This window comes from Hippocampus guttulatus, chromosome 15 (assembly GCF_054856545.1).
Source record: "Hippocampus guttulatus isolate MCC_2025c chromosome 15, RoL_Hgut_1.0, whole genome shotgun sequence".
In the NCBI taxonomy this organism is placed as follows: domain Eukaryota; kingdom Metazoa; phylum Chordata; class Actinopteri; order Syngnathiformes; family Syngnathidae; genus Hippocampus; species Hippocampus guttulatus.
The window spans coordinates 13669987-13695189 of NC_141275.1; the positions used below are offsets into that span (position 1 = coordinate 13669987).

General features: G+C 47.0%; 2 protein-coding genes across 5 annotated transcripts; one reads left to right on the forward strand and one right to left on the reverse strand.

Annotated features, from left to right (window-relative positions):
- gdpd4b (glycerophosphodiester phosphodiesterase domain containing 4b) lies at positions 1–6014 on the forward strand. The gene is made up of 16 exons (XM_086130779.1): positions 1–76; positions 830–1023; positions 1105–1208; positions 1284–1377; positions 1722–1781; positions 2653–2751; positions 2829–2922; positions 3204–3349; positions 3497–3579; positions 3903–4053; positions 4170–4394; positions 4608–4765; positions 4851–4998; positions 5383–5465; positions 5597–5685; positions 5788–6014. The coding sequence occupies exons 2-16, from the start codon at positions 901–903 to the stop codon at positions 5871–5873; spliced, it is 1743 nt and encodes a 580-aa protein (XP_085986905.1). The 5' UTR covers positions 1–76; positions 830–900; the 3' UTR covers positions 5874–6014.
- myo7ab (myosin VIIAb) lies at positions 5740–25156 on the reverse strand. 4 transcript variants are annotated; one of them, XM_086130777.1, is made up of 50 exons: positions 24928–25156; positions 23469–23543; positions 22474–22541; positions 21357–21470; positions 21050–21202; positions 20086–20270; positions 19640–19761; positions 19243–19385; positions 18862–18975; positions 18638–18791; positions 18275–18351; positions 18062–18181; positions 17751–17896; positions 17391–17601; positions 17185–17320; positions 16799–16905; positions 16113–16154; positions 15599–15736; positions 15322–15480; positions 15168–15260; positions 14991–15085; positions 14815–14899; positions 14438–14656; positions 13397–13714; positions 13016–13225; positions 12749–12925; positions 12597–12686; positions 12363–12490; positions 12111–12237; positions 11784–11903; positions 11524–11697; positions 11207–11434; positions 10879–11049; positions 10697–10814; positions 10464–10590; positions 10220–10389; positions 9959–10146; positions 9743–9864; positions 9512–9669; positions 9140–9293; positions 8919–9074; positions 8719–8827; positions 8459–8572; positions 8290–8377; positions 8091–8197; positions 7774–7959; positions 7575–7691; positions 7402–7485; positions 7055–7174; positions 5740–6652 (listed from the first exon to the last, which is right to left on the reverse strand). In XM_086130777.1, exons 3-50 carry the CDS (start codon positions 22489–22491, stop codon positions 6560–6562), a joined length of 6585 nt encoding a protein of 2194 aa, XP_085986903.1. In that variant the 5' UTR covers positions 22492–22541; positions 23469–23543; positions 24928–25156; the 3' UTR covers positions 5740–6559. The 4 variants fall into 4 exon arrangements, with proteins under 4 accessions (XP_085986903.1, XP_085986901.1, XP_085986902.1 ...); XM_086130775.1 differs by having other exon boundaries at positions 9743–9867; XM_086130776.1 differs by having other exon boundaries at positions 8719–8824; positions 9743–9867; positions 24928–25155.
- Between the last annotated feature and the right edge of the window lie 47 nt (positions 25157–25203).

A 25203-nucleotide genomic window follows, 5' to 3' on the forward strand; every position in this document is an offset into this window, starting at 1 on the left:
CTTCATTGGAATTGTCCGAACCGAGGAAGCGGATCCTATCGACCGGGTGCAACAAGCTGCGACAACCGACTGGAAGGTGGGTGCACGCGAATTTTTTTCTATTTTTCATGCAACTGCGCTTTGGGGCTTATTTTCTCCATTCTCCAGTCACTGTCACCAAACTTCGCTGTCAAAGCTCGTCGTTTTGAAAAGAAAGGTCTCCCTGCTTCAAACTAACAAGCGTCCGAGGGCAACCAAATAAAATATGTATTTATAAGATTTGTGAATTTAATTCGGCTGAGACATAATGAACAAATTAATAGGGGAAAGTAGACGGGCTTTACAAATGGAAACATTTGACGACTAATCTCCCCATCGGGCCCCGCTTTAGTGGAACATTAAAGTGATTGACATTTGAACGGAATTTGGCTACTTGGTCTTACAAAAACTAAAAATTATACTGTCATCATACTGTACATTGTACACGCCCCATGAGACTAATCTTATCTTATCTTTGACGTTTCACATCTGCTATAAAAAGTGTTTGCACTGCAGAGACTGTTTAGATAGGAAAGGAGACATACTGGTACAGTATTGTCATTTCTTTTTTTTTTTTAAGATGCATTTCCACAAACACACAATTTTAAAATGTTCCAAGATGTCTTTGTCTGCCGCGTGCCTTTATTTAAAATACTAAAGGATGGAGAATTTGAGACTTTTACAGTGTATTTCTTGCCATGGTGAAATTGGCTCACTTTTTTGGGTTCAATGTCGGTATCCTTGTCTTATGTTGTAATATGCTGAAAATAAGACGAATAATTCTTTCTTTCCATCCCATGTCCAATTACAGATTTTTGGTGAGAAGCCGTATTACTATTTTATGATCAAGATGGCCACGGCGTCAGAAGGTCGCTGATCCCCATGGCGCCCACGTTGCAGGGCAAGCACCGACCTTTGACATCGTGTCTGCTGGGCCTGTACAGTTGCCGGTGGCGACGGCTGCACGGGAGCCCGGCGCGGCCCGGCGACTCCTGCTGCGGCAAGGTCAGCGGACCACCGCCGCGCTTCCAAACCCGTGCCTTGATTAGCCCGTCAATGTGAACTTCCTGCTTCCCGCCCGTGCAGTCGGAAGGCGCCAGCTTCGGCGCGCTGGCGGCGGCCTTCTGCCTCACGCTGCTTTTCCTTTACTTCTGGACGCAAGCCAAGAACGACTACAATGACTTTGACTGGTGGGTTGGCGCCGAATGACACGCGCGTTGTCTACGACTTGTTGGCGAATGACGAAGGCGTGCGCGCTTGCTTAGGTTCAACTATGGCAACTTGGGCTTCTGGTGGGCGTGGTCGCTGGTGCTGCTGGTCATCGCCGCCCTGTTCTTCTCCTACGTGGCCGGGCTCATGGTGAGATGCTGACACGTTTTAGGTGGGCTTTTTGAGGGGGATGCAGATTCTGATATTTGCCCGAATAAATGCCCTAGTTTAAAACCCTAAGCCTAATTTGAAAACCCGACTTCGAAAGCCCAACCCTGGTCTAAAACCCCAATCCTAGTTTAAAAGCCTTCTTTGAGAATCTCTAACCCAAGTTTAAAAAAGGAATTAAAAATCCTGAGCCTAAAATCCTAAACCCTGCGTTGCTACCCCGACTATAGTTTAAAACCGACTTTGAAACACTAACTCACCCGAGTTTGAAAAGCCAAATTTATAAGCCTATCTTGGTGACGAGCGGTTGCTGTCTTTCTTTGCAGCTGCTGGCTGTGTGCTTGCTGTCGCAGGGCCAAAGACCGTCTTTACACTGGAGTCACAAGGTACGTCTCCGACACACCGCCGCTGACCTCAGATCAGGACGGTGTAATGTGAGATTGCGCCATTTCTCAGTAAATGTGAGGAAGGACTCCCTCACATTCTTTGAGCATTTTCAACTTTCATACTACATTTCTCATTCAAAGTTCGACTGATTTCTCCCCCCCCCCGAAGTATGAGAAAAACGATCCGAGTAATAAACAACGTTTTGTACTGTATGTCAAGATAACAAGTGTTGTGTTTTCAAAGCAATTCAAGTGGGACTTTGACACCCTCTAATCTCGTGAAATCTTGGCGTTGTTCCATGCAACCCCGTCAGGTTTATTTCATTCGGCGTTTTTTTTTTTTTTTTTTGGTCTACCTTTGAGACAAAGGTTGATTTTGCCTTGATAGAAAGCCCACCCCCCGTCTGATTTTTTTTCTGTTTAGTCGGCTGTCTTTGAATGCACCTCATGCATCATCAAAAGTGAAACCAAAAGTTTGCTTCTGCCGTCTCGACTATTAATAGCGTGTGCGCTCGACTTTGCTGTTAGTTTGCCTGCGAGCCTTTACATTGATTATCACGTGTAAATGCCCAAAGGTGAGTTCAATGACCATTTGTGTAAAGTGCGATAGTGCACATCGTTTTCCTGTGTGTGAGGTCACATCAGTTTGCGCAGGCATGTTGCAAAACATTTTCGGATGGCGCGTGACCTCATTTGCCGACGAGTTGCATCGGACAGCGCAAAATGTCATGAAAATAGACTTGTGTCCAACTTGATGTGCATGTCAGAAATAAATATATTGAATAATATACATGCACAGTGGACAACATTTGGCGTGTGTGTGTGTGTGTGTGTTCTTGACCGTACCTAATGTTGTGTCCTCTGCGGTCAGATTGTCGTGATGCTGAGCTTGATGTTTGCCATCGCCGCCATCGCCGTCATGTCTGAGCTGTGGGCTCTAGAATGGATCACGGTGCGGCTTTCCTTCCAGGTGAGCCCTCGTCGTACGTGGCGGTCCTCGTGCCATGTCCCCCGCGTTGTTCTTCTTTCATCGCTTTCTTCCACCAGGTGACTGCGCCGTACCTTCACGTTGGCGCCGTCTCGCTGATGACGGCGCTGGCTTGGCCGGTGGCGTTGCACTTCTTCAGCATGCTCAAGATAAGTGAGTTGTGACTGGAAAAATATCAGGGGGAAAAAAAAAAGAGCTTTATGTATATACAGTGTGAAGCTGAAGCATTAAACTGAGTTTTATCCCAATCCAGATTATAGTAATAATAATCCAAGAAAATGTGGCATGATTGGTAACCACCCTCACCGCGAAGCTGCTTCTTTATTGGACGGGTGTTCAGATTGAGACAGAGTTCTGGGAATCAAATTATCTTTTCATTTTTCACACCGCATGACGGCACGTGTGAAGGAGATTTGTGTGTGTGTAATTGACAGTAAGGCGGTACCTCATTTTGGTGGTGTATCTGAGTATCCTGTTGGCCCTCTACTTGGTGCCTCTCGGGATGTATTCGCCATGTATCAGAAATCGCGGGACCCTGGGCCCTCCGCCGAAGCTTTTCGGCCACAGAGGAGCCCCCATGGTGAGCGCGGGCCTTGCTAGTCAAATCTGATGGATGCATGGCGTGCTGTCTTCGCCCCCCCCCCCCCCCCTCCCGGCTCGTAGTTTCACCACCATTGATCTGTAGGTTTGAGTATATATATATATATATATATATTCTCACGTTCAGATGGCTCCGGAAAACACAGCGATGGCTTTCGAGAAGGCGGCGGAGGCGGGTTGTGACGGTCTGGAGACGGACGTCATCATCAGGTCAGTTTGTGACTGCGGTTTTGAAGGGAAAATACATGTTGGTAAATGACATTTTTTTGAAAATAAGAAAAAAAAATGGCAACAATAATCAGACAGCATCTTATGGATACTGATCTTTGAAGAGACTGGCTTCCTTTAGTGTATTTATTATGTCAGTAGAATGATGCTCATATTGTGGCATTGAAAGGCCAGCTAAGATCCAGTCATCAGTTTCTCGCAGATTTTGGGTGTTTGTGGTGGGGCTCGGTTTCCGTCTCCCCCACAGAGGCGTTCGCTGTACAATATTAATCCAAACACCATTGCACTGTTTTGGGGTGTGTCAGTTATGATGGCGTTCCCTTCCTAATGCACGACCGCTCGTTGCGGCGCACCACCAACGTTGACGAGGTGTTTCCCAATCATGGCGACAAGCTGTCCGACATGTACACGTGGCCGGAACTGAGGAGACTCAACGCGGGCGCTTGGTTCCTTTCTGTGAGTTGCCATCAAAAAATTATAAATATTTTCTTTTCCAATGGAGCAGTGTCAAACCCTGCCCCAGATCTACCCGTTGGAAAATGTTTTTCGTTGACTTTACGGGCCCAAAACAGACGGACCCGTATGGCACGGCGGGCTCGCTGGGAGCGGAGGATCGTCAGCGGGCGGGGGAGCAGCCCGTTTGCACCCTGCTGGAATTCCTGGAGGTGGCGGCCCGCTACGACAAACTGGTCATCTTTGACCTCTACCGGCCCCCGCAGGAACACCCGTACAGTAACTCGTGGATCCAGCGTACGCTGGACGTCATCCGGAATGAGTCTACTATTAAGCCCTCACAGGTGACACTTCATTATAAAACTTGTTGCCACAGCAACATTTTAACCTTCTGGTCTTCTAAGTGTCGCGATAGAAGGTAATCGCCAAATGAATGAATCTTGCATCAAGTAAACAGGGAGATGTTAGCGGAGCGACACTGCCACCCAGTGGCATGAATATATATATTACGTATGTGTATTTTTCCTCCACCTGTGTGAATTTTGTCCACTCACCAGGTGCTGTGGTTGAACCCCGAGTTTCGCGAGCTCGTACAGGAACAGGAAGGGGATTTTCAGCAGACATCAGGTACGGTGGACTCCATTGAGTGTCTGCAGAGCCAACATATCAACAGGCTCAACCTGCACTACACCTCCATGTCGGTCCAGCTTATCAGGTGTGCGTATGGTGATTTTTTTTTTTTAAAAAGGTAATGATCTGAATGAATACATCTATATTTTATTTGATTTTTTTGCACGCAGTCACTACGCCGCAGCAAACATTACCACCAACCTGTATGTGATCAGTGAGGCGTGGATCTACTCGGTGGCCTGGTGCACGGGAGCCCACTCGGTCACCACCAACGCTCCGCATATTCTAAAGGCCATGAAGCAGCCCCTCTTCCTCATGGTGATTCTTTCCTCACTCATCTCACTTTATTCCAGCAAATCACGTCCAAGGGTGTTCATTTAGTCAGCTAGAGGGGAGGTCTTTATTTTCAAAGTTTGGAGGAGAACGACACAAGGATTGACAATGGGTGCAGATCACACCGGAGATGAGGGAGACACGTCCTCCTCAGTTTCATAAACACCACTATCCGTCCCCTCCAGTTTCCCCCAAAAAAAAAATTCAAGAGGAAGTGGCATATATAACCAAATAGGAAGGCCTACCAATGATAAAAATGGCGAGGCAGAGTGGACAGGGCTAAATCAATAAATGATAAGAAATACATGGAAATCACAACTGATGGACTTGTAATTGATATATTTACTCACTTTACTGCGGGTTCGTTAGACTCCCGATGAATACAAGACCATGTGGCTCGTCACAGACGTGCTGTCGCTGCTGCTGGTCGTAACCATCTTCACCTTGCACAGGTAAAATGGTCATTAACTCATTCACCCCCAAAGACGTTTTTAAACGTCTTTTCAGACTTGGCTGGTACTGAATGAGTTAAGTGCAACTTATTTTAAAATATTTCCACGGCTCATGTTGCATTTGCTGAAAGGTGTCGGGCAAGAAAACCGGTGGACCCGAGTGGCCTCTCGGGACTCAAAAGCACGCTGGAAGGAGACAAGTACATTCAGTTTGAATCAGGTCAGTTATATTTTCCGCCCCGCGTCTCTCCAGAATGAAAACCAAATCAACAACTTGATGTCAAAACTTTTAATTGACGTACAACTGGTGTTCATGTTACAGAGCGGAGTGACATTTGGTCCGTGTCCCACGCCACGACTCCACCAGCGGGACAAAAGCACAATCTGGCAACCCCGGCCCAACTTTGACCGGTTACTTAAGATGGCAACCACTCGGCCTAAAATCGTACTTTTCATTTCGCTTTGTCGAGTGGTATTTCATTATTTAATACAGAATAGACTTTATAATGTTTGTAGCAAAATACAAATTATAAGGGCCATTCCACTGTGGATTATATCAGAATACCGTATTTATAAATACTGCATTTTTTTTTGTAAATCAAAGTATTTGTTTCGTAGTATATTGTGCTCGTTTAATTAGCGACACAAAGAGTGCAGAAATATTTCCAAGTCTCAATATGATGCGGCAAATTGGTAAATATATACAAAACAGATTCTATATCGTGATGAAGGGAGGTGAAGTCTCTGGCATGCGTTGTTTGCTTGTTGACCAACAGCTTGAAATATGAATCTGCTTACCTCTCAAATGGATTATCTAGTTAGCTTCCTGAAACGACACGGATTTGAGCTAGCCATTTTGCTTCCTGAAACATCTTGAAGGTAAAGCTGCTTAAAAAAAAAAAACGCGAACAAAATTGATCATTTCTTGAACTGTGTCAAAAAACAGAAATACATAAATAACATTGTAACAAGCACCACCTTTGGGTGGGGGGGGGGGGGGGGGGAGAGAAAGCTAACTGAAAGGCAACTAGTGAGTGTTAAGGGCCAAAATGACGATTGGGTTTCATGAAACCCAAGATGGCGATGCCGGTCGTTCACTTGCTGGTGCCTCGAGAGCTTCGCTGTTTGGTCATGGTGGTTAGCATCTGACTGATGTATGATGTCAGCAGGTCATCCATTTTGTAGCCCTGGGGGTGATTACAATTTAAAATAGTTGTGCGTTATGAACGGCTGAAATTATAGACGTCTTTTTACAACCAAATTTCTTGCCACGGTGAAAGGAGATATTTGTGTGTATGGACACAAATTCCAAAAACTTACGCTGTGATCTAACGCTAACCCCAGAAAACTGGCTAAACATTAAAAAAAAAAAGACTTGATTTTTTTCCTTCACTTTTGTTAGAGAAATTCTTTTCTCCGTTTCAATCACAAAGGAAACAGTTGCAACTGCCCCCCCCCCCCAAAAAAAATGTACCCGCCTGACCGTTGCTTTCACGTGATCCTCGCTGAACCGGGACATGGATGAAAGATCATTTTTGGCTCACTTTTGCTACCAGTTGAGCCTTGGTGGAGCTCATATGGGCACTCACCAGCGCAGTTTCACACAGCAGCTTGCTTCCTCGCACCAGGTTGCCAATGGTGATGTGGAAATAGGTGTTGCCGCTGCTCCAGTTGGAGATCTTGGTGAAGGGGTGAGTGGTCAGAATGTCCTGCGGGAAGCAAAACTGTTAAAAAAGATAAAACCTTCTGCTTCCTACCAGTAAGTTTTAAGTGAGATTCAAACATGGGTGACACAGCATTCAAATCTAAAAACAAAAGCTCAGAGGAACTTTTATAAAACAAAATGCCCAAACCAAAATTTGGTATGCCCCCCCTCCCCCAATAAAAAATGGAAATAGGTTTTCACCCCTTAATCTAAAAAAAAAACAGCGCCTACCTTTGACTTTGGGTCAATCAGACTCACTCCATGTTTGTTTATGGCGATCAGGAGAGTTTCTGGATAATTCGGATCAGTGGTTTGCTGCATCAAAACAAATGTTTTAAACGCGGGGGGGGGGGGGGGGGGGATTCCATTCAACCGTGACGTTTGCGCGATTGGGATATTTGTACCTTGACCTCAAAGAAGGCTGAACCAAAAGTGGACCACTTGTAGATGATTTTGAGGAAGGACAATTTGGCTTCTTCTCTCGTCTTTCCAGCATGTTTGTTGAACACTGACATGATTGACTGATTGAGGAACAAAAAAAAAAGAAAACCTGGATCAATCAGCAGTTCAGCATGGAAACCAAACACGGCGCTCCACGCTTACCCTCTTCCAGTCGTCGGTGGACAGATGTCGGCTCTGGTCCTGAGGAACAAGGTCTTTGAGGATCTTGGCCGTGTTCTGGAAGTGAGATTTGTCCTCCTCGAACTTCACCCTGTAGATCAGCGCCGCCAGCTGCTGCACTTCCTGCTTGGAACACTTGTGGTAGCCTCGCAGGTACTTTGGCAGCTCCTAACACAGAAGACCAAAAACTTTACATGGGAGAATTATTGACTTGGTTAAGGCAGGACGGCTAAAACTGCATTTTTCAAACTATTAAATAATAGTTCATCCTGGATTAAGATAGGAGAGCGTCTAATGACTTGGTAGTAGTGGAAGATGGAGTCCGCCATGGAGTCTCTCCCTGGTATGGTGTTGGTCCACAGCTTTTTCATGAAGAACACCTGGTAGGTCAGTGAAGGTGCCACGCCTGCACACACGGGTGGGATATCGTGTGGGTTTTTTAAATTATTATTTGTGGTAGCAAAGTTTGGAAGGCGTCTTTTTTTTTTTTTTCTTTACCGTCTTTCACGTGTCTGGCTTTCTTGATCCAGTCGGTCAAGTGGCGCACAAAGTCAAAGAAGAAGTCGCCGTCTGGCACGCTGATGACCTGGAAAAAAAAAAAATCACATAATCACACCTTGAAAGAAGAAATTTTTCTACAACACTCCAGAGAAACAATCTCTCGTACCTTATCTGTGATCTTAACAAAAAGGCTGAAACCCTCCGACGATTTAAGCATCAGACGTCCCGAAATGTTGTGGCAGAAGTCTTTGGCCTTGGTGCTCGACTCCACTTCGAACACCTGCGAATGCAAAACGGACCGGACCGACCTTGAACACGGCGAGCGTCAAAGCGAAAATTGTTTGCGATCAAACATACAACGCGAGCGTTACATATCAAGCGTTCGATCAAAGCTGATGTCGGTTGTTTGCTAATATTACCGCTCACCTCATCCGAGTCATCCGGGAAATAAACTTTGTGGAAGATCTGTGTGGTTTTGTGCTGGATGGCTTCCACCTCCACCAAGTGAGGAGGGTATTTCCTCGACCCATTTCTACTACCAATCACAAGCCGAGTGAGATCCACTGGAGCGGAGTAGATGGTGAGAACTAAAGAACTAAGGCTGAGTACGTGAGCGGGTGTTTCACCGTAAGGCTTTCTGCAACCGTTGCATGCAATCCGGGGCCAGAGGGTGGTGCTTCTTGGCTTGGAGGAACTTCTGGATGTGAGGCAGCAGGATGTTGCTGGGAGGAAACAATCCCGTGCAAAGCCACAGCAGCTCCCATCCCTTCTCCTCGCTGTACCTGAGAAGACAAACCAAACGTTTTGTTGAGCCCATACGAGCGTCCGTCGGTCGGTTGAACTTTACTTGATGTGATTGTCGGTGAGCTGTTTGACGATCTGACAGAAGATCTCATCTTTGAGCGGCTCGGCCTTCAGTGCTCCCTCGAAGATCTGATCGGTGAGTTCGTTGACCGAGCGCGCTCGTTTGGACGGGTAATCGCCCGTGTACTTCATGGCGGGTATGGCCGCAGTCAAGGCGCTAAACGACTTTTTCGGGCGGGCGATCGTTGGTCATCAAGTAGGACAGTATCGGCAAATGCGATGCCGTCGAGATGAAACGAAACCAGATTTGAGTAAATTGGCAATGCAACTAGCACAGAAAAGGCTCGAGCTCTTGGCTAGCGCTAGCACCAAAATCGTTTTGGTGTTATTGATGCAATCCTCCGTTAAAGGATATCCATGAACGCCTGGCAGGCCTCCTGGGAAAGCTCCTCATGGGCTAAGACTTTCTTCAGGAGAGGCTGCTTGAGAGGCTCCCGGCTGCAGCTCCACAGACGTTCCTTCCCTCGAGTCTTGGAGATCATCACCCTGCCCAGAGTGCTCTTTGGAGGAGGCCTGAAGACATCGAACGATGATTTGTTACAACTCTATCTTGGGAAACGCTCTGCGTAGGCGAAGAGTTAGGAACCTAAAGTAATCGTAGGAGAACTCCTCCAACGTGTACGCTTTGCTTTTATCTTCGCTGTTGGCAAGGCTCATCTGGGACAAGGTGACAGATTCGCGCCGCTGATCCGGAGTCATCGTCACCAGCTCCTTTGATGAATGGACATTAGCAGGCTTGAAAATAAGGAAGCCAACAAACAACGGGACCTTCCTCGGTATCGCCCCGTTCGGCCTCACTCACCACGATGTCGTATTGAGGTCTGCCGACGGTGGGCAGAACGTAGACGCAGTCGGCCGGGAAATCTCCTCGTCGTTTGGTCTTGTCGTTGATCCCGTGAGCCCAGCCGGAGTTCATCACGTGCTCCCCATCGTGTTCATCCAGTATGATGAGATCCCCTTTGGAGAAACTCAGGAATGTGGACTCCGCACCTGCCGGGAGATCCGAGACGCACGCGGCAGTCAGCTAACATTTCTTCGATGATCGGGACTCGGAGAGGCTCACCGGGGTTGGGACAGTCCACGAGTCCGACCACAAACTTGGACCGCTTCCTCAGACCTTCCAAGAATGCCACAACGAGGTCCCTGATGTCCTCCGCGTTATTGGACGTGAACGTGTACTCATCTCCTTTGACGGTGGCCAACGTAAAACTCTGGCCTTGGAGTTTTCCTCCCCTTGCGAAAGTTTCGCACAAAATCAACTTCAACAGAACGAGACGTCCGTAAGCGTGAGATGACTCGCATCATACCTGCTACTGGAGACGGCAATTATTTCCGGGAAGGAAAGCTCCAGGAGGACCTGCTCCTGCTCGTCGACAAAGTAAACGCCGGTCCAGTTGACTGCAACAATCACGTCGTTCTTGGGCAGACTCGGCCCTGTGAGCACAAACATGAAAAAGCAAAAAAAAAAAAAAATGTACAGTGAGAAATTCACTGCAGAGAGAATCGCCGTGCGACCTATTAGCGCTTTTGTGTGACTGACCGGAGAATTTGAAGGCCTCGTAGAAGCGTGAAAACAGCAAAGGCCACTTAAGTCGAGCAAAAGACACCACGTCCTCCTTCACCTTCTGCGTGTTGGGCCTTCTCTTACTGTAGAGCCCCTGGACGGACATTGGCAGTTATGACATCGGAACGACAGAAGCCATCACGTTTGTCGAGCGCTACCTTCTTGTGGGCGGCGACGATGAGCTGAGCCCACTTTTCAGTGGTCTTGGCCGAGGTGATCTCCCTGTCGGGGATGTAGGAGGGGATGAGGCTGAGGAGGCGATCGTGCAGGATGTCTATGCCGTAATCCACGTAATACTGTTGAGAAGCCAGCTCAGCTAGATCCTCCTCCTTAAGGGGGAAAACACACACACACACACACACACACACAGGCGATCTTGACGAGACAAGACTCAAACAAGCACCCAGACGGATCCAGTGAGAAAGAAACATCCAGAAATGTGATTTCGACAAAAGCCGGATGTGGATGAGGCATCCGGTGGCTCACCCTCTCGCAGCGGTACTCTCCGAACTTCACCCCTCGCACGATCTGTTGATAAATGAGATTGGTGGCCACGTAGTCGTTGGCGGGGTCGTGCCACGGGGTGAAGATCTCCTTCCTGAAGAACAGCCTCCAAGGGGCGTTGCGCTCCTGGGCGCCCTGCTCCTTGGCGTACTGCTCGCACTGGGAGACGGCGTCCATGACGTGGTCGCTGCTGCTGCCCAACGACGACACCTGACGCAAGAGAGATTGGTGACGTTCTTTTCCAACTGATCTTCAGCCTTCGTGGTCTTTACCGTCTGACTTTGAGGACTTTTGTGTACCTTGTCGAAGAGAGCGATGTACAAGGAGAACCCGAAACGATCTGCGAGGTCGATTTTGTCTGCCAGAGCGTTGCAAAGCTCGCTGGCTGTGGTGGCCGAGTCCGCCAGGAGAGTCTTGGTGGTTCCATCCATGAACGTGACTGGCAGCATGATTGGCTTCTTGGATTTTGTAGCCTGCGGGATGAAGAAATATTTCGATATTTGAACAATTTTTTTTTTTCTCGATTCGGCAGGCTCCAATCTGCTTTTTTTTCACGTACCTGTAACTCCAACCAAGACGGCGGCTGCGTCCGCGTACGGTTGACAAACGTCCTTCGCAGTCTTTCCTCACAATACGGAGCATAACCGGGCGGGCCGTTGACCAGGAATGTCCGCAAATACTGACCATGCCCAAAGAGAAAGTTTGTTGTTGCCTTTAACGGTTAAAATTTATCGGGATATAAATAGCTTAGTCCATAAGAAGCGCTATCTAAATAAATGAGTGTAGACTGATGATGATGATGATTAAAAAAGGTTCATAACTAAATGCGTTTTAAAGCACCTGTTTTGCTCAACCATTTTTTTTTTTTTTAATTCTCTTGTCTTACCTTGACAAACTTTTCCGAGGGCGCGAAGCAGCCCACACAGAGAGACAAGAGGATCCAACCGCGGGCATGGCTGCTTTTGGACGGATTCTGAGAGAGCTGCTTGCAGATCTGACAGTAGATCTCATCTCTAGAGGGGGACAAATCCAGATCGAAATAGATTAAAGCCGAACCTTCGAAATTGTTTGTGGCACCTGAGTGAAGTGTTAAGTGTCAAGTCTATTTTGCAGAGGTACATCCGAGGAGAGCGCTCACCTGAGGGCAGGCCTCAGGATGCCATTTCCGATGATAAAGTGAAGTTTTTCCAGGTTGGAGGTGGGTCGGTCCTCCAGCATGCTGTTCCCCTGGAGGCTGTAATCGCCGTCGGTCAGCCGCCTGGTCACCTGCCGTATTTGAATAATCAACAACAGAAGTCAAATTTGCTCGCAAGCATCTCTGGCTGTAATTGTACTTTTTTTGGGATGATTGAATCCTGTCTGCTGTCCGTACCTCTTCGGTGATCTTGGACTTCCTCTTCAGGGTGAGAGAGACAAGTTTATGTCGGACACTGTTCCTCTTCTGGCTTTCAATGGAGCTGTTCTGTAGATAAAAAGCGTATCAGCGGGTATGCTGACTTTTTGGACTACACGTCACTCCCTCACCTCCGCGTCAAACTGCAGCTCCTGCAGCTCCCTCTTGTAGGTCCTCTTGCCGAGGGTTTCATAGATCTTGGTCATGACGGGAATCTTTTCGCTGCCGTCGTTGAGGACCAGCTGGCATTTGGGCTCGGGCAGATCGCCCATGAAACGTAGCACGGTGATCCACACGGCTAATGCGGCCTAGCGCATAGACGGCAACGGGACATCAAGGGGAAGTGATATTTTGGCAGGTAAGGCTTTCGGGTCGCACGCAAATAAATCCGGTCTCACCAGCTGGTCTCCTTCGTCCTCGTGAAAAAGCAGCGGCTGCTTCAGCGCCCGCCTGATGTACGTGTAGGTGGAGACACCTTGGAAATACGTGGCCGCGAACTTTGAAAACTTGTACTCGGACAGATCCTCATCTTCCTCGTCGGGCAGCGGCAGAGCTTCATTCACCACCTCCACTTCGGCTTCTTCGCCACGGGGCACGTTCACCAAGTCCTGAGCAGAATCGCACAAAAAAGGTCTATATATTTTTTTTTGTTCCCTTTACAAACAGTGGCTTTCACTTGAATTAATCATGTCCTCATCATGTGTATATACCGTACACCTCACTTCAAATAAATTCTTCCGTTCGTCCCCAAAACAACACATCTACCGAGCCCGGACTACCTCAAAGCCAGCAGGGGCTTGTCCGTCCTGGTTGGGTAGCGGTCCGGGATTGCCCAGGAATCCAAACATGCGGTCCACCATGTCCGAGTGGTCCACCGGCTGCTCCCTCTCCCTCTCCATCTGCTCCAGCAGCTCCTTTTTCCGCCGCGCCTCTTCCCGCTCCTCCCGCTCACGCTCCTCCTGCTGCCGGTCCAGCTGGATCAGGCGCTCCTGGTGATTCCGGTCCGCCTCAGCCTTGGCACGCCTCGCCGTCATCTGGTTGCGGAGCCGTTCCTCCTCAGCCAGTCGCTGGCGCTCGGCCTCCAGGCGACGCTGCAGCTGTATGGCAAGTGTTGAAACTAGTTTCAATGTGAGGAACTCGCCAAACTCGCACCCTGTGACTTACGAGTCGCCTCGGAACTGGAAAACTGACGCCGCCTCCGCTCGGATAGCTATTCTAAGAGCTACCCGTGATCAACTCAATAATAAACTGACATTTAAAGCACGTTTGAAAAAGTGAACGGTATTTATTCAAACTTTAATGTCACAACATGAAACAAAGAGGCATTTTTTCCATGGATAAAATAAACATTATGGCTCACACACAAAATTTTGAAATACAAAAAAATCTAATCAAATCAAAAAGTATAAAATAAGGTTATGCGATGGCACAACAAGATTCATGCAGGAATTACGGGGAAGAAGGGCACTGGGGAAAAAAATATATGCTGATTTTACGATAAAATGTCACTCAACTGAAAAGCCAAAGAATTAAATCAAGTGTCACGCTGGTTATCACATGACAGCAAATGACAAAAATAAAAAGCAACATTTTTAAAAAATAAATAAATAAATAGAATGGCATCATTTAGACATAAAAACGAAAAACCTATTTTGGGATATTTTAATCACAAACATGAAGAAATGAGCACCAAGTATATAAATGTCTGGCAGTCCAGTAAGGCTTTAGCACATAACGTCCCGTCAGCAGAAATAAGCGGGTCTTTGCGGCACGCTAACGTAACACAAAAAGCAGTAGTAAACGTAATAATGTGTTGTTACCTCCGCCCTGAGCCTCTGGCCGAGGCGTCTGGCTATCATGCCCCTGGTGTAGGCCTGGATGGTCAACACGGCGCGGAGACGCCGCCAGACCGTCTGGCGGACGAGGAACCCCCTGCAGCGGGCCTGGATGAGGGCCACGCAGCGCCGAGTGGCGCGGTAGCTCGTGTAGTACTTTCTGGCCCGGTAGACGGCCTGCAGACGCAGGAAGCCGCGGCGCATCTGGATGCGGTGAGGAAGGAAGCGATGTCACTTTCACATTTCATTTTCGTTCCGAATCTGACCAGATCTAACAACGTCCCGCGTTCATGTTCCGAGAGTCTCCCCCCCCCCCCCCCCCCCCGCAAAAAAAGTACAGATTCGTTGTTCATCCGACTTACAATTTTGTAATTCTTCCTACAGAGATAAGCTCTCCAGAGCTTCTGGATGATGGTCACAGCGCTCCGCAGGCGGAGGAAGTTGGTCCTGGTAGAATGCCGGAAGGAGTGCAAAAAAAAAAAGAAGGGAATGTTGACGTGGAATTCAAAAGAGAAGGCCTTTCCGGAATATTCCTGACCTCTGCTTGAGTCCACGCACCGCCTTCTGGATGAGGATGACCTTGTCGGTGATGCCCTTGTCCCGCTCGATCTCCAGCTGCATGTCGTGGTGATCCTGATTGGGAAGAGGATGTCAGACAATTAAAAAAAAAAAAAAAAAAAAAAAAAATTTTCAATTCTGTCCTTCAGGTTCGTACCTTGAGGAAAATCTTGGTTTTACCGATCTGCCAGTCTCCATGTCTTCCCAATCTGGCCAAGACTATCTGCTGGCAAGTTCCTCGCAGGTCCTCCTGGATGGGAAAACACAAAGGTTTATTTGTGTCAACAGTTCAACGTCTTAACAGTATTCACCTGCACGTGGGCAGGTTTGACGCCGGGCACAAGGACGCGGTAACGATCCACAAACTCTGCAAAGGAATATCGGATGGGATAGCCCGCCCGTCTGATCCGGATGGTCTCCATCATGCCAGAGTAGCGCAGCTGACGGATGCACAGCTCTCGGTCGAACAACTGAAAGAGACGCCGGATCCAGATCAAATGTCAAAAGTCTGATCAAAAGCAAAAGCCAACCCAATCTTTTTTGATTTTTGATGCACAATACTGTAAATTGAGGACTTGCGCAACTCACCATGGGTTTCTTGAGCTCGTTGGGTTTGATGCAGCGTACGAAGAAGGGCTGACATACGCTGAGCGTGCGCATCAGCATCTCCAGCGAACGCTTGAACTGGCTGCTCAGCGTCGGCGAGCGCTTCCTGGTCTCCACACCCTGGATAGGAACACACGTATAACGAGCTTGAGCGGAATTCCGGTTAATCCACGCGTTGTCATGCGCTGGCCGCGCAATACGAGAACGCACGTGGACAGGAGAAAAACACTGCAACCCGGAACACAGGAAATACAACAAAATCTCTGACAGCTCACGTCATTGAGAATGAAAATGTCGAGTTCAGGTCAAATAATGGTCTGTCAGAGAGTTTGCACAATTCTTGGAACTAAATCAACATCGACTTCCGGCGCGTGGCAGTGAAATAAAGAAAGGGGGCGCTACTCTGCGGGCGACTTCAGTATAGATCATTGGTGTTTATTAAAGGGGTGAAGGTGGGAGGTGGGGGGGCAAACGGGCACTAGAGAGCTGAGGTTACCTTGGGAGCAGGCGTGCTGGGCTGTTGATAGCCACACAGAAACTGATGGCAAAGAGTGAAGAGACAGCAGATTGATGGAGGAAGGGATTGGTGGCATTAGTATCAAAAAAAAATAAAAAATAAAAAAAAGAGAAAAGGCGAAGGGAAGCAAAAGTCACGAGGGATAATACAGCAGGAATCCTCGATCCTTTCTATACAGAAGCGTAATATTCTTATACAGTATTATTTTGGACTAAAAGTTTCAAGTTAGCATCGAGAAAATTCAAAAGTTTTACATTAATTTTATTTTTAACCTGCCCCGAGCCGACTTTTGGGCTTTTCTAGCAATTTGATTCTTTTGGGAGATTTATGGGCTTGCTTGAATGAATTTATGATCAGTTTATTTGAACGTGAATAACTTTTGGGGGGTGCCCTGCCCCGCCTACTGCCCGAAGACAACTGGGATAGGCTCCAGCACCCCCCCCCCCCCCGCAACCTTAGTGAGGATTAAACGGTTCGGGAAATGGATGGATGAATAACTTTTGGGGGCTTCACGGAAGTCTTGGTTTGACCTGCATGATTTTTGGGAACTCTCTGACTCGTAACTGGTGAACCATGCTTCATAGCGACAGCGTAAAACTGAAAACTGGTGGGGGGGAAAAGCAGGTAGTAAGAAATCTCGCTAGTGACGGGGCTTTTGTTCTCACCATGGCCACGTCCGCCTGGAAGATCTGCTTGATGAACTTGTTCTTGGACGAGTGGACGAGCTGGATGATGTCTGTGTGGAGGCTGTCACGGTTTTTCTCCAGAAAGCCTTCAAGGCAGACAGTTAGTTGTCCAATGACAGTATCTGAGCTATAGAACTACAGCTACTGTAAGAGATATGCCCGGGAGGAAAAAAAAAAACGAATTTTCACTGTTATTTACATGCTACAGTGGAGCAATTTGATTTTTTAAGAAAAAGATGGGTTTTGGTCAACCCAAAAAGTCCCACATGCTTTTTTTTTTTTTTTTTTTTCCCAAAACTTGAAGAAAGATGTGTCCTTTTTGAGATCTTAAAACAAAAGAGTGACTTGGACAAGACCGAACTGACCTCTGGTCTCGTAATGCACCACACCGGCAAAGTGTTGGATACCAAACTGGCTCTCGTAGCTGTTCTTCGGGGGGATGTAGTTGGAGTTCAGTTTGTGCTGTGAATTGAGCTTGTACAACATCGTGGCATCGGTTCCCTGGCAGAGGACAAAGACTCGTCGATTAAATCTGCTTTATATCCGAGTAAAAAAAATTTGAGCAACGTGCCTTGGGGAACTTGCTCTCCTCGTCAATGAGGGAGATGATATTCATGGGTTTGTTGGCGATCATATCCAGTGCGTCCTGGTTGTCGGTGAACTCGATGTGCTGCCAGCTGATGTCCTCCAGGTTGTACTCTTCTTGCTCCAGCTTGAAGACGTGGCGCACGAAGAACTGCTGCAAGTTCTCGTTGGCAAAGTTGATGCAGAGCTGCTCGAAACTGTGAGCAGAGAAGCCAACTTCAACCCCCGCAAAGTCAAGCAAGCCTGAAACTGATCTCGAATTGGTCTTGGTTGCACTTGGTCTCCACAGTCTCAGTCCTAACTTGGATTTAACAACTCAAAAAACACTTTCACCAGTCAAACCAACCTGTTCACGCTAAAGTTCTCAAATCCAAAGATGTCCAGCAAGCCAATGGAACGACGCATGATGTGATTGTCATCGCAGGACGGGGGTCTGTATATGGCGGCGTTGATCTTGTCCACAATCCACACAAACAATCGACCGTAAATACCCTATCGGCCCAAAAAAAAAAAAAAAAAAAAAAGAAATACAACACATTCAACAGAATTCAGCCCATCCAAAGCAGCGCCGTGGTGTTCTCATTGGTGGGATTTTATGGATGACGACAAGATGTAAAATTGACATCACTTGAACGGTGAAAAGTGGAAAGTCCAAACCTTGACAAAGGCGTCCCGTACATCCAGGCCTTGTTCCACGCTGAGAGGCGTAGCCACACTTTCGCCGCGTGTGATCAGGGTTCGAGTGGTCAAACATACCATGACATCCTTGGGCTCCACCTGGGGAGCATCGCCAGGAAGCGAAAAAAAATCAAAAAACCGAGATCCTCATCATCGGAACGTTGCATCTGATTATGCCGGTGAATTACTCACCTCCATGAGGGAAGCAGCTGTGACCAGATCAGGCGATCTGACGACAACGCAGGCGTCCAAGTTGTCGTATGTACGAGCTGATGGAAACGGGAGAAAATATATCGTCTAAAATCGAACTCAAAAACTCCTCAAAGCCTTCCACTTCACTTACCTCAAAATCTCACTTATGACAATGTCGACTCCGACCTAAAAGTCATAACTTGGTCTCAGCCACCCAAAATATCCGTCATGACTTTGAACTCCTCAGAGTCCGAGTCTTTACTAGGTCTCAACCCCTTCCGAGCATTTACATGGTCTCATTTTTCTTACGACCCCCAATGTCGATTCGCATTGACGACAACAACCGCTTAGAAACAAACTTGCCCTCAAATCTCAGGTTGCCCATGTGCAAGATGGCGGCCAGCAGCTTGGAGATCTCCCAGGTCTCCGTCTCGGTGAACATGAGCACTTTCATCGCTGCCAAGATGCTGGAGTAGTCGGTCAGGTCATCACGACCGTCGCACTCGGTGCAGTGACCCTATACGGGATTGATGATTTTTTTCATCAATGTACGGAACTATTGATTGAGGAATGTAATGAAGACCGACCATGGTGAGGTAGCAGTAGTCCGTGGCCAGACCCAGGCCCAGTTTGGCCTTCATCTCTGGGAGCATGCCCTTCAACATGCAGTAGAAAATGTGGTAGTTTCTCTCATCTGGTGCCTACAGACCCCCCCCCCCCACCCCAAAAAAAAGATAAACACTCATGAGCCGATTCTGTAAGTGTACAATAAACTTACGCAAAAGCGTTTGGAATGAACGCTGTCCCCAAAATGCTGCAGTAGAATGGCGCTTTGTGCTGGTACGAGTGACCTTCAGCTAGGTCGCTGCTAAACTAAACTTAGCTCCTCCCAGACAATATAAATCTTGTCCCTCAGTCGAAATGACAATAATGATTTACATCAATTTTATTTATTTTTTTTTAATTACCTGCCGACACACACGGGACTTTTCCAGCAGGTATTGTTCTATCTTGGCTCCTTCGATGGCCCCTCGCTTGTTGAAGTGGATGTCAATGTATTTCCCGAAGCGGCTGGAGTTGTCGTTGCGGATGGTCTTGGCGTTCCCGAAGGCTTAATGCAAACAATCGCAAAACCACATGAAAGTCTTCATCATGAGGTATTTCCTGTCCAGACTCAAAGACACTTGGTCAGACTGATCTGAGCCCCGCCCCCCACCCCCCCGGCCTCCGCAAATGAGGGGGCGTGACGAGAAGTGGCTCATTCGCATGACACAAGACCGCCCCCTCAAAAGAGGGGTTAGTAAAACCACCAAATAATCTCTCTTTTATTATATTTCCTTGACTTTTAAGATGAGCCGAGCTTACCTTCAAGGATGGGCGTGGCCTCCAGGACCTGCTGCTCGATCCAGGAGTGCTGACCGCTGATGGCCGCCAAGAACTGAAGAATCAACTTGGTGCTCTCGGTCTTCCCGGCTCCGGACTCACCGCTGCCACCATGAGAAAAAAATAAAAAATAAAAAATAAAAAATAAAAAATCAGGCCAAATTCTTACCACATACCTTTGTCCACATTTTAACTTTAAAAATTTTAGCATGAACTCAAATGGCCTTCTCTGGAAATGACTTCTGGTACCACGGCTGCCGGGACATAACTAACACCGTCTATAAATGTCACCATTATCATGTCATCGTGATAGAAACAATCAATTATATTATTGCCGATTCTGACGATGCTGGGCGGATAAGACCGACATGGCAACACGCGGAGGCTGAAATCAGCAGCGGGAGTGTGGCGTGAATGGAGAGACGCACCTGATGATGCAGCACTGGTCCTTGTTGTTGCGCTGCATGTTGAAGTAACAGTTGTCGGCGATGGCGAAGATGTGTGGCGGCATCTCGCCGATCTTCTTGTTGGTGTACAAGCGGATCTGGTCGGGCGTGTAGATGGGCAGCAGCTGGTAGGGATTGACGGCCACCAGGATGGAACCAGTGTACGTCTGTCAAAGTAAACACAGAATGGGATATCTAATACTTATATTTTTTTTCCCCCCCATTTCAGGGGAGGAATATGTCAAAAGCCCCAAAACCCCAAGATTTATATTTCAAGGCACCACTGTATAGATTTAATAAGTACAGTAAGTCATGGCAGCATTACGTGAATCATTTCCAGCAGCTAGTCACGTCTATGCCCTAAAAGTTCTTTAAAGCGGCATTAGCGGTGACGATAAATAATTTGCAAAGCTGTCAATTTAGTGAGCTTTCTTTGGGAAATCAAAATTCTCTTTGTCATCCGCTTGAGCTAATGAGATGTTAGCATGGGGGGGGGGGGGGGGGGGTGCAAAGCCGGCAAAAAAAAAAAAAGAAAGAAGGAATAGTAGCATATGCACGGTGTGACCAATCATACTCACCCTCCCACCACAATTTGTCTACACGATGAGAGAACACAACAACCAAGAGACACATTACACAAATAACTTCTCTACTTGGAAAAATCATTACACCGAATGATGACAATAAAAATAAAAAATTCATAATTACCCGTCAATAGATCGTGCGGGGTTACCTAATGTCAATTATTTATAGTAACGAGTACACTTAACCGCAGGGCATCGCCGACACAAGTAAACAGCTTAACCCGAGTAGGAGCTTAATGGTCAGGCTACCGGATGAAGTGAATGTCTTCGGGCGGATAATAGATAAAGAAGTTCAAAAAGCGTCATTTTGACATGACATCTATGAAGCGGAGTAAGGTTTGCATGCGGGGGTTGCGACTGACGTAGATGACGCGTTCGTTGTAGCGGATCAGGAGGTTGCGCAGGATGCCGGCTTCGTTGAGGTCACCCAATCGGATCATGTCCTCCACCCCTTGGATGGAGGTGGGGTGCATGGGCTTGATGTGGGTGGCGTTTTGAGGGGAGATCCAGTGTTCCTGGAAGGACGGGGGTGGGGGGCAACAGTGAGTTACTGTACTACCATGTTGTGGCAATGCTGTCTCTGGTACTTTATATGACAACAGCATTATTTTCAAAAATAGAAACCTTTTTTGGGAGGCGGGAGGAGGGGGGGGGGGTGCTCTAACTTACCCGGCCTTCATCGTCCAGTACTTGGATCTCGCCCGAGTCACATAGTTTGACCACCGCCCCCACAGGCACGTCAAACTCCCGGCCCGTTTTGAGGTCCAGCCACACATAGTCGCCCTGGAAGGGGAAAGATGCGGTCAGGTTCCACTCGAAATGTCACAACCAACTTCAGAAACATTCAAAGCCCCATTGAAAGGTATGAAAACCAATGGGAATGGATCATTCATAGGAAACTTTGCACAATTGTAAATGTGTCCATCCGGATAGCATTTCGCTAAATGACCTTTTTAAGGCAAAACTATTTGGTTTGTTGAAATACACGAGTCTCTCTCTCGCTCTTTGAATTTCTGATGTAATCCTTGTAAAGAGCACACAAGCGTGACTTGGATGAAATGAGGCCTTTAATTCAATTTCCGTTTGTTCTGGCGTTCTTTGCAACGCACAATTTCATCCGACTTTATCCCATTTTTATCTTATCATTTGCCGATAGGTTAATTGGCTTGTGCTTATCAGAGTTTTAGCCAATTTGGCTTTGGGGGTTCGCGGTGGGCAGGAGGTGTATGCGACGGTGACTAAAACGATGAGTGACAGCTGCAGTTGGACTCAAGATTAGGATCGCAGTCGATCCTCGAAGTAATGGAAGCGTTTTCAAAGTCAAACACATCGGTGAGTCGGGTCTGTTTCGATTCAAAATACAACGTCAAAGATAACGTAAATTCCAAATGACAATTCCATTTAATTTATGAAGTGGGGCGCTCACTGGATTGGTTGCCACTCAGTGAACCATAAAGAACATTCGGTTATTTTTAGTGCAGAAATAAATGCGGTCCAAGGGTTTTATTTTTTTTTCTTCGTCATGCAGCATTTCTTGGTTGGTGTGATTTATACTCAAATTTATAGTCTGAACATAAGGGAAATTGCCTATAGATACCACAAGATGGCGGCAAAGCACTATTTTCCTTAAAACTTTTTGAATCACTTCAGCACAGTTACTTTTGCGATTTTGCAAATTTTCTAGAAACACATTTTTAGAAACGGCTTCCGCATTGGTAGCCGACTGGAGAAAAAAAAATGCTCGCGCTATCATCGGCCACATTTTCATATTTCCTTGCTGACATACCTGCTGCAGAATGACCATGGTTCAGTGTCGGCTTGACTCCAGGGCATCAGACGTCACATGAGTGGAGCCTGCAAAGTGCACTTCTATTAATATTGATGATTTTTAATATTAGAAACATGACATTTTAAACATGACTGGACAGTGGAGGAAGAAGTGTGGGGGGTGGGGGTGGGGGGGTTAAAGGGAGGCCGGGTGGGGGCTGCCACCACGGGCTTATTGGATTCCTGGAGCTAATCCTACCACTTAAGCAGCAAGCATAGTTTACTGTACAGTCATTAGTATGACTGCTCAATCATTTGCTCCCCCCATTCAAGCCTTACAGCAAACAGTTAAATACAACACAGGTGATGTTTCTTTTAAGTTTGATGTTGATCCTTATTAACTCACGGGTGAAAGAGTTCAACACAATAAAGATCTTAGTTTTGTCAAATATCAGACTTTTTCCAAGACCAAAATTACAACACGTCCGCAAAAATGCACAGGGAATGCAAGACGGACGAAGGTATGTCACTGTAAAATTACCAATTGCTGTATTTCTTTTCGTAATTTTACTTTGTCAAGTTAATGCTATTTACTTCTGAACTCCAATGGCACTGCGAGCATCATATATGTTTTATTTACCCCTGTGTGTTATTGTTACATGTGGTTGGCTTCTTTAAAATGCACTTTGTAAAGCTAAGATACCTATTATTATTATTATTATTTTATGATGAAATAAAATTCTGTTTTAACCGTCCTGTTATGTTGTGGATCAAAAAGTTAAATCTCGGGAAGAAAAGGATTAAACTTAAGTTTGCTGGCTGGTTCCTTAGCCAATCAGGACGTAGAATACAATGTGGGGTTTGTACATTGTCAAACACAGCATGCAGAATGACGCTGTAAAAAATACAGGAAGTCAATTAGGATGCAATGTGAGGGGCGAATATGTGCGCGAGTGCCTGGGTGAGTGCGTGTTCATGCTATGCTAGCACATATGTGGAAGAGTTGCAACTCACATGGGAGAAAACACGAGCGACTTTCATCGTCCACCGATCAAGTTTAAGACCCCCCATTGTCGTCCATGAAGAACTCTGCAGGAAAAAAAAAAAAAAAAAGACATACCGGTACATCTGTTACAGTGAGCTTAGCTCTGAGAAAATGTAAAAGCAAAGTCAACAAATCTATTAATATTAAGGGGGGCGGCCCGGTAGTCCAGTGGTTAGCACGTCGGCTTCACAGTGCAGAGGTACCGGGTTCGATTCCAGCTTCGGCCTCCCTGTGTGGAGTTTGCATGTTCTCCCCGGGCCTGCGTGGGTTTTCTCCGGGTGCTCCGGTTTCCTCCCACATTCCAAAAACATGCATGGCAGGCTGATTGGACGCTCTAAATTGTCCCTAGGTGTGAGTGTGGGCGTGGATGGTTGTTCGTCTCTGTGTGCCCTGTGATTGGCTGGCAACTGATTCAGGGTGTCCCCCGCCTACTGCCCGAAGACGGCTGGGATAGGCTCCAGCACCCCCCGCGACCCTAGTGAGGATCAAGCGGTTCGGAAAATGGATGGATGGATATTAAGGGGCAAACTATGTGTATGTTAATATTTATTTTTTATTTGTTTCTGTCAGAATCATTGCTCACGGGATGTTTAATCAGACATTTGAGAAGTTAAAATATCCTTCCATCCGTGTTCAATGTCGTTTATTCAAGTTCAAGTCAACTTTCTTGTCAAATGTGCAACATACAGCACAGATGACATTTCTTTCCTCTCAACCACAGTGCAACCTCAGGAGAGAGAGAGGAGCCGCTGCGGGTGCCCTTGCCGCCATCGACACAAAAGTTAACATAAAATTACAAAATAATACAACACAACATATAAGACACAGACAGTCATGCAATCCTAACCACTTTTTCTGCATACACGTTGTTTGAAGCAGTTATAGATGAAAGATACATAAGAACAAAAAAAAATTATATATATGAATGTGGGGGGGTGACTTTTGGTTGGTTGTTCCCGGTAGTTAAAGAATGTGCGCAGGAAACGCGTAGACAGATCACGTGCAATCTAACTCAGCCACTCACCAGTCAGCTTCTTTTTTTTTGCGAGCTGAAGTGAGTGGGTGCATGCGAAGTACATCAACAGACACTTTTGCAAACTGCAGTTGTTCGCATCAGTTCGGCTTGTTCGCATCTGTATAAGGTTCAGTCTATCCATTGGAGACGACAAAACATTTATGATTGAATTGCAAAGCATTTTGTATGTTATAAAAGCAGTTCTTTTAAGTTCTACCGGAGGCATCCGTGCAGTTTACTGAGGTCTCCTTTAAGGGCTGGCCAATAAGCACAGAGCCAATGTAAGAGGCTTTGGCCTAAAGCTGGGGCCACCGAGGCCGGCGAGAACTGCAAGCAATGTGGCCGGGTGGTGAGCGAAAGCCTTCAGTCGTTACCCGCCAAACCATCATCATCAAATTTCCCCCCCTACGAACCTCTCAATATGAAGACCCCTCTTGTTGTCTCTTCCGGTGGTCTCTGCTTTATCCACAAGGACAGCACCAGCTGAGAAGATGGTGGAGGAAGCTGGATGGTTTCCGCCTTTCGGGACCTTGTGTTAAATCCTCTGCGGTGGGTCAGACAAGGGGTTCTTTGAGGGGTTTTGTGGTATGGGTCAGTGAAGGAGTCCTCCAGACTCTCGTTGAATCTGATTCATGGCTGCTGATCCTGATTAGGAGGGTGGTGGGTGGAGCCTGTAGGACAAGGTGGAA

Excerpts from the sequence above, each read along its gene's own strand:
- gdpd4b (XM_086130779.1), top strand. The coding sequence starts at position 901 with ATGGCGCCCACGTTGCAGGGCAAGCACCGACCTTTGACATCGTGTCTG. Across the intron at positions 4,054-4,169 it reads CGGGCGCTTGGTTCCTTTCT|ACGGACCCGTATGGCACGGC; the intron begins GTGAGTTGCCAT and ends GGCCCAAAACAG. Across the intron at positions 4,395-4,607 it reads CTACTATTAAGCCCTCACAG|GTGCTGTGGTTGAACCCCGA; the intron begins GTGACACTTCAT and ends TCCACTCACCAG.
- myo7ab (XM_086130775.1), bottom strand. Across the intron at positions 18,976-19,242 it reads AGTCCCGTGTGTGTCGGCAG|GCACCAGATGAGAGAAACTA; the intron begins GTAATTAAAAAA and ends GGGGGTCTGTAG. Across the intron at positions 8,198-8,289 it reads AGCCAGACACGTGAAAGACG|GCGTGGCACCTTCACTGACC; the intron begins GTAAAGAAAAAA and ends CCGTGTGTGCAG.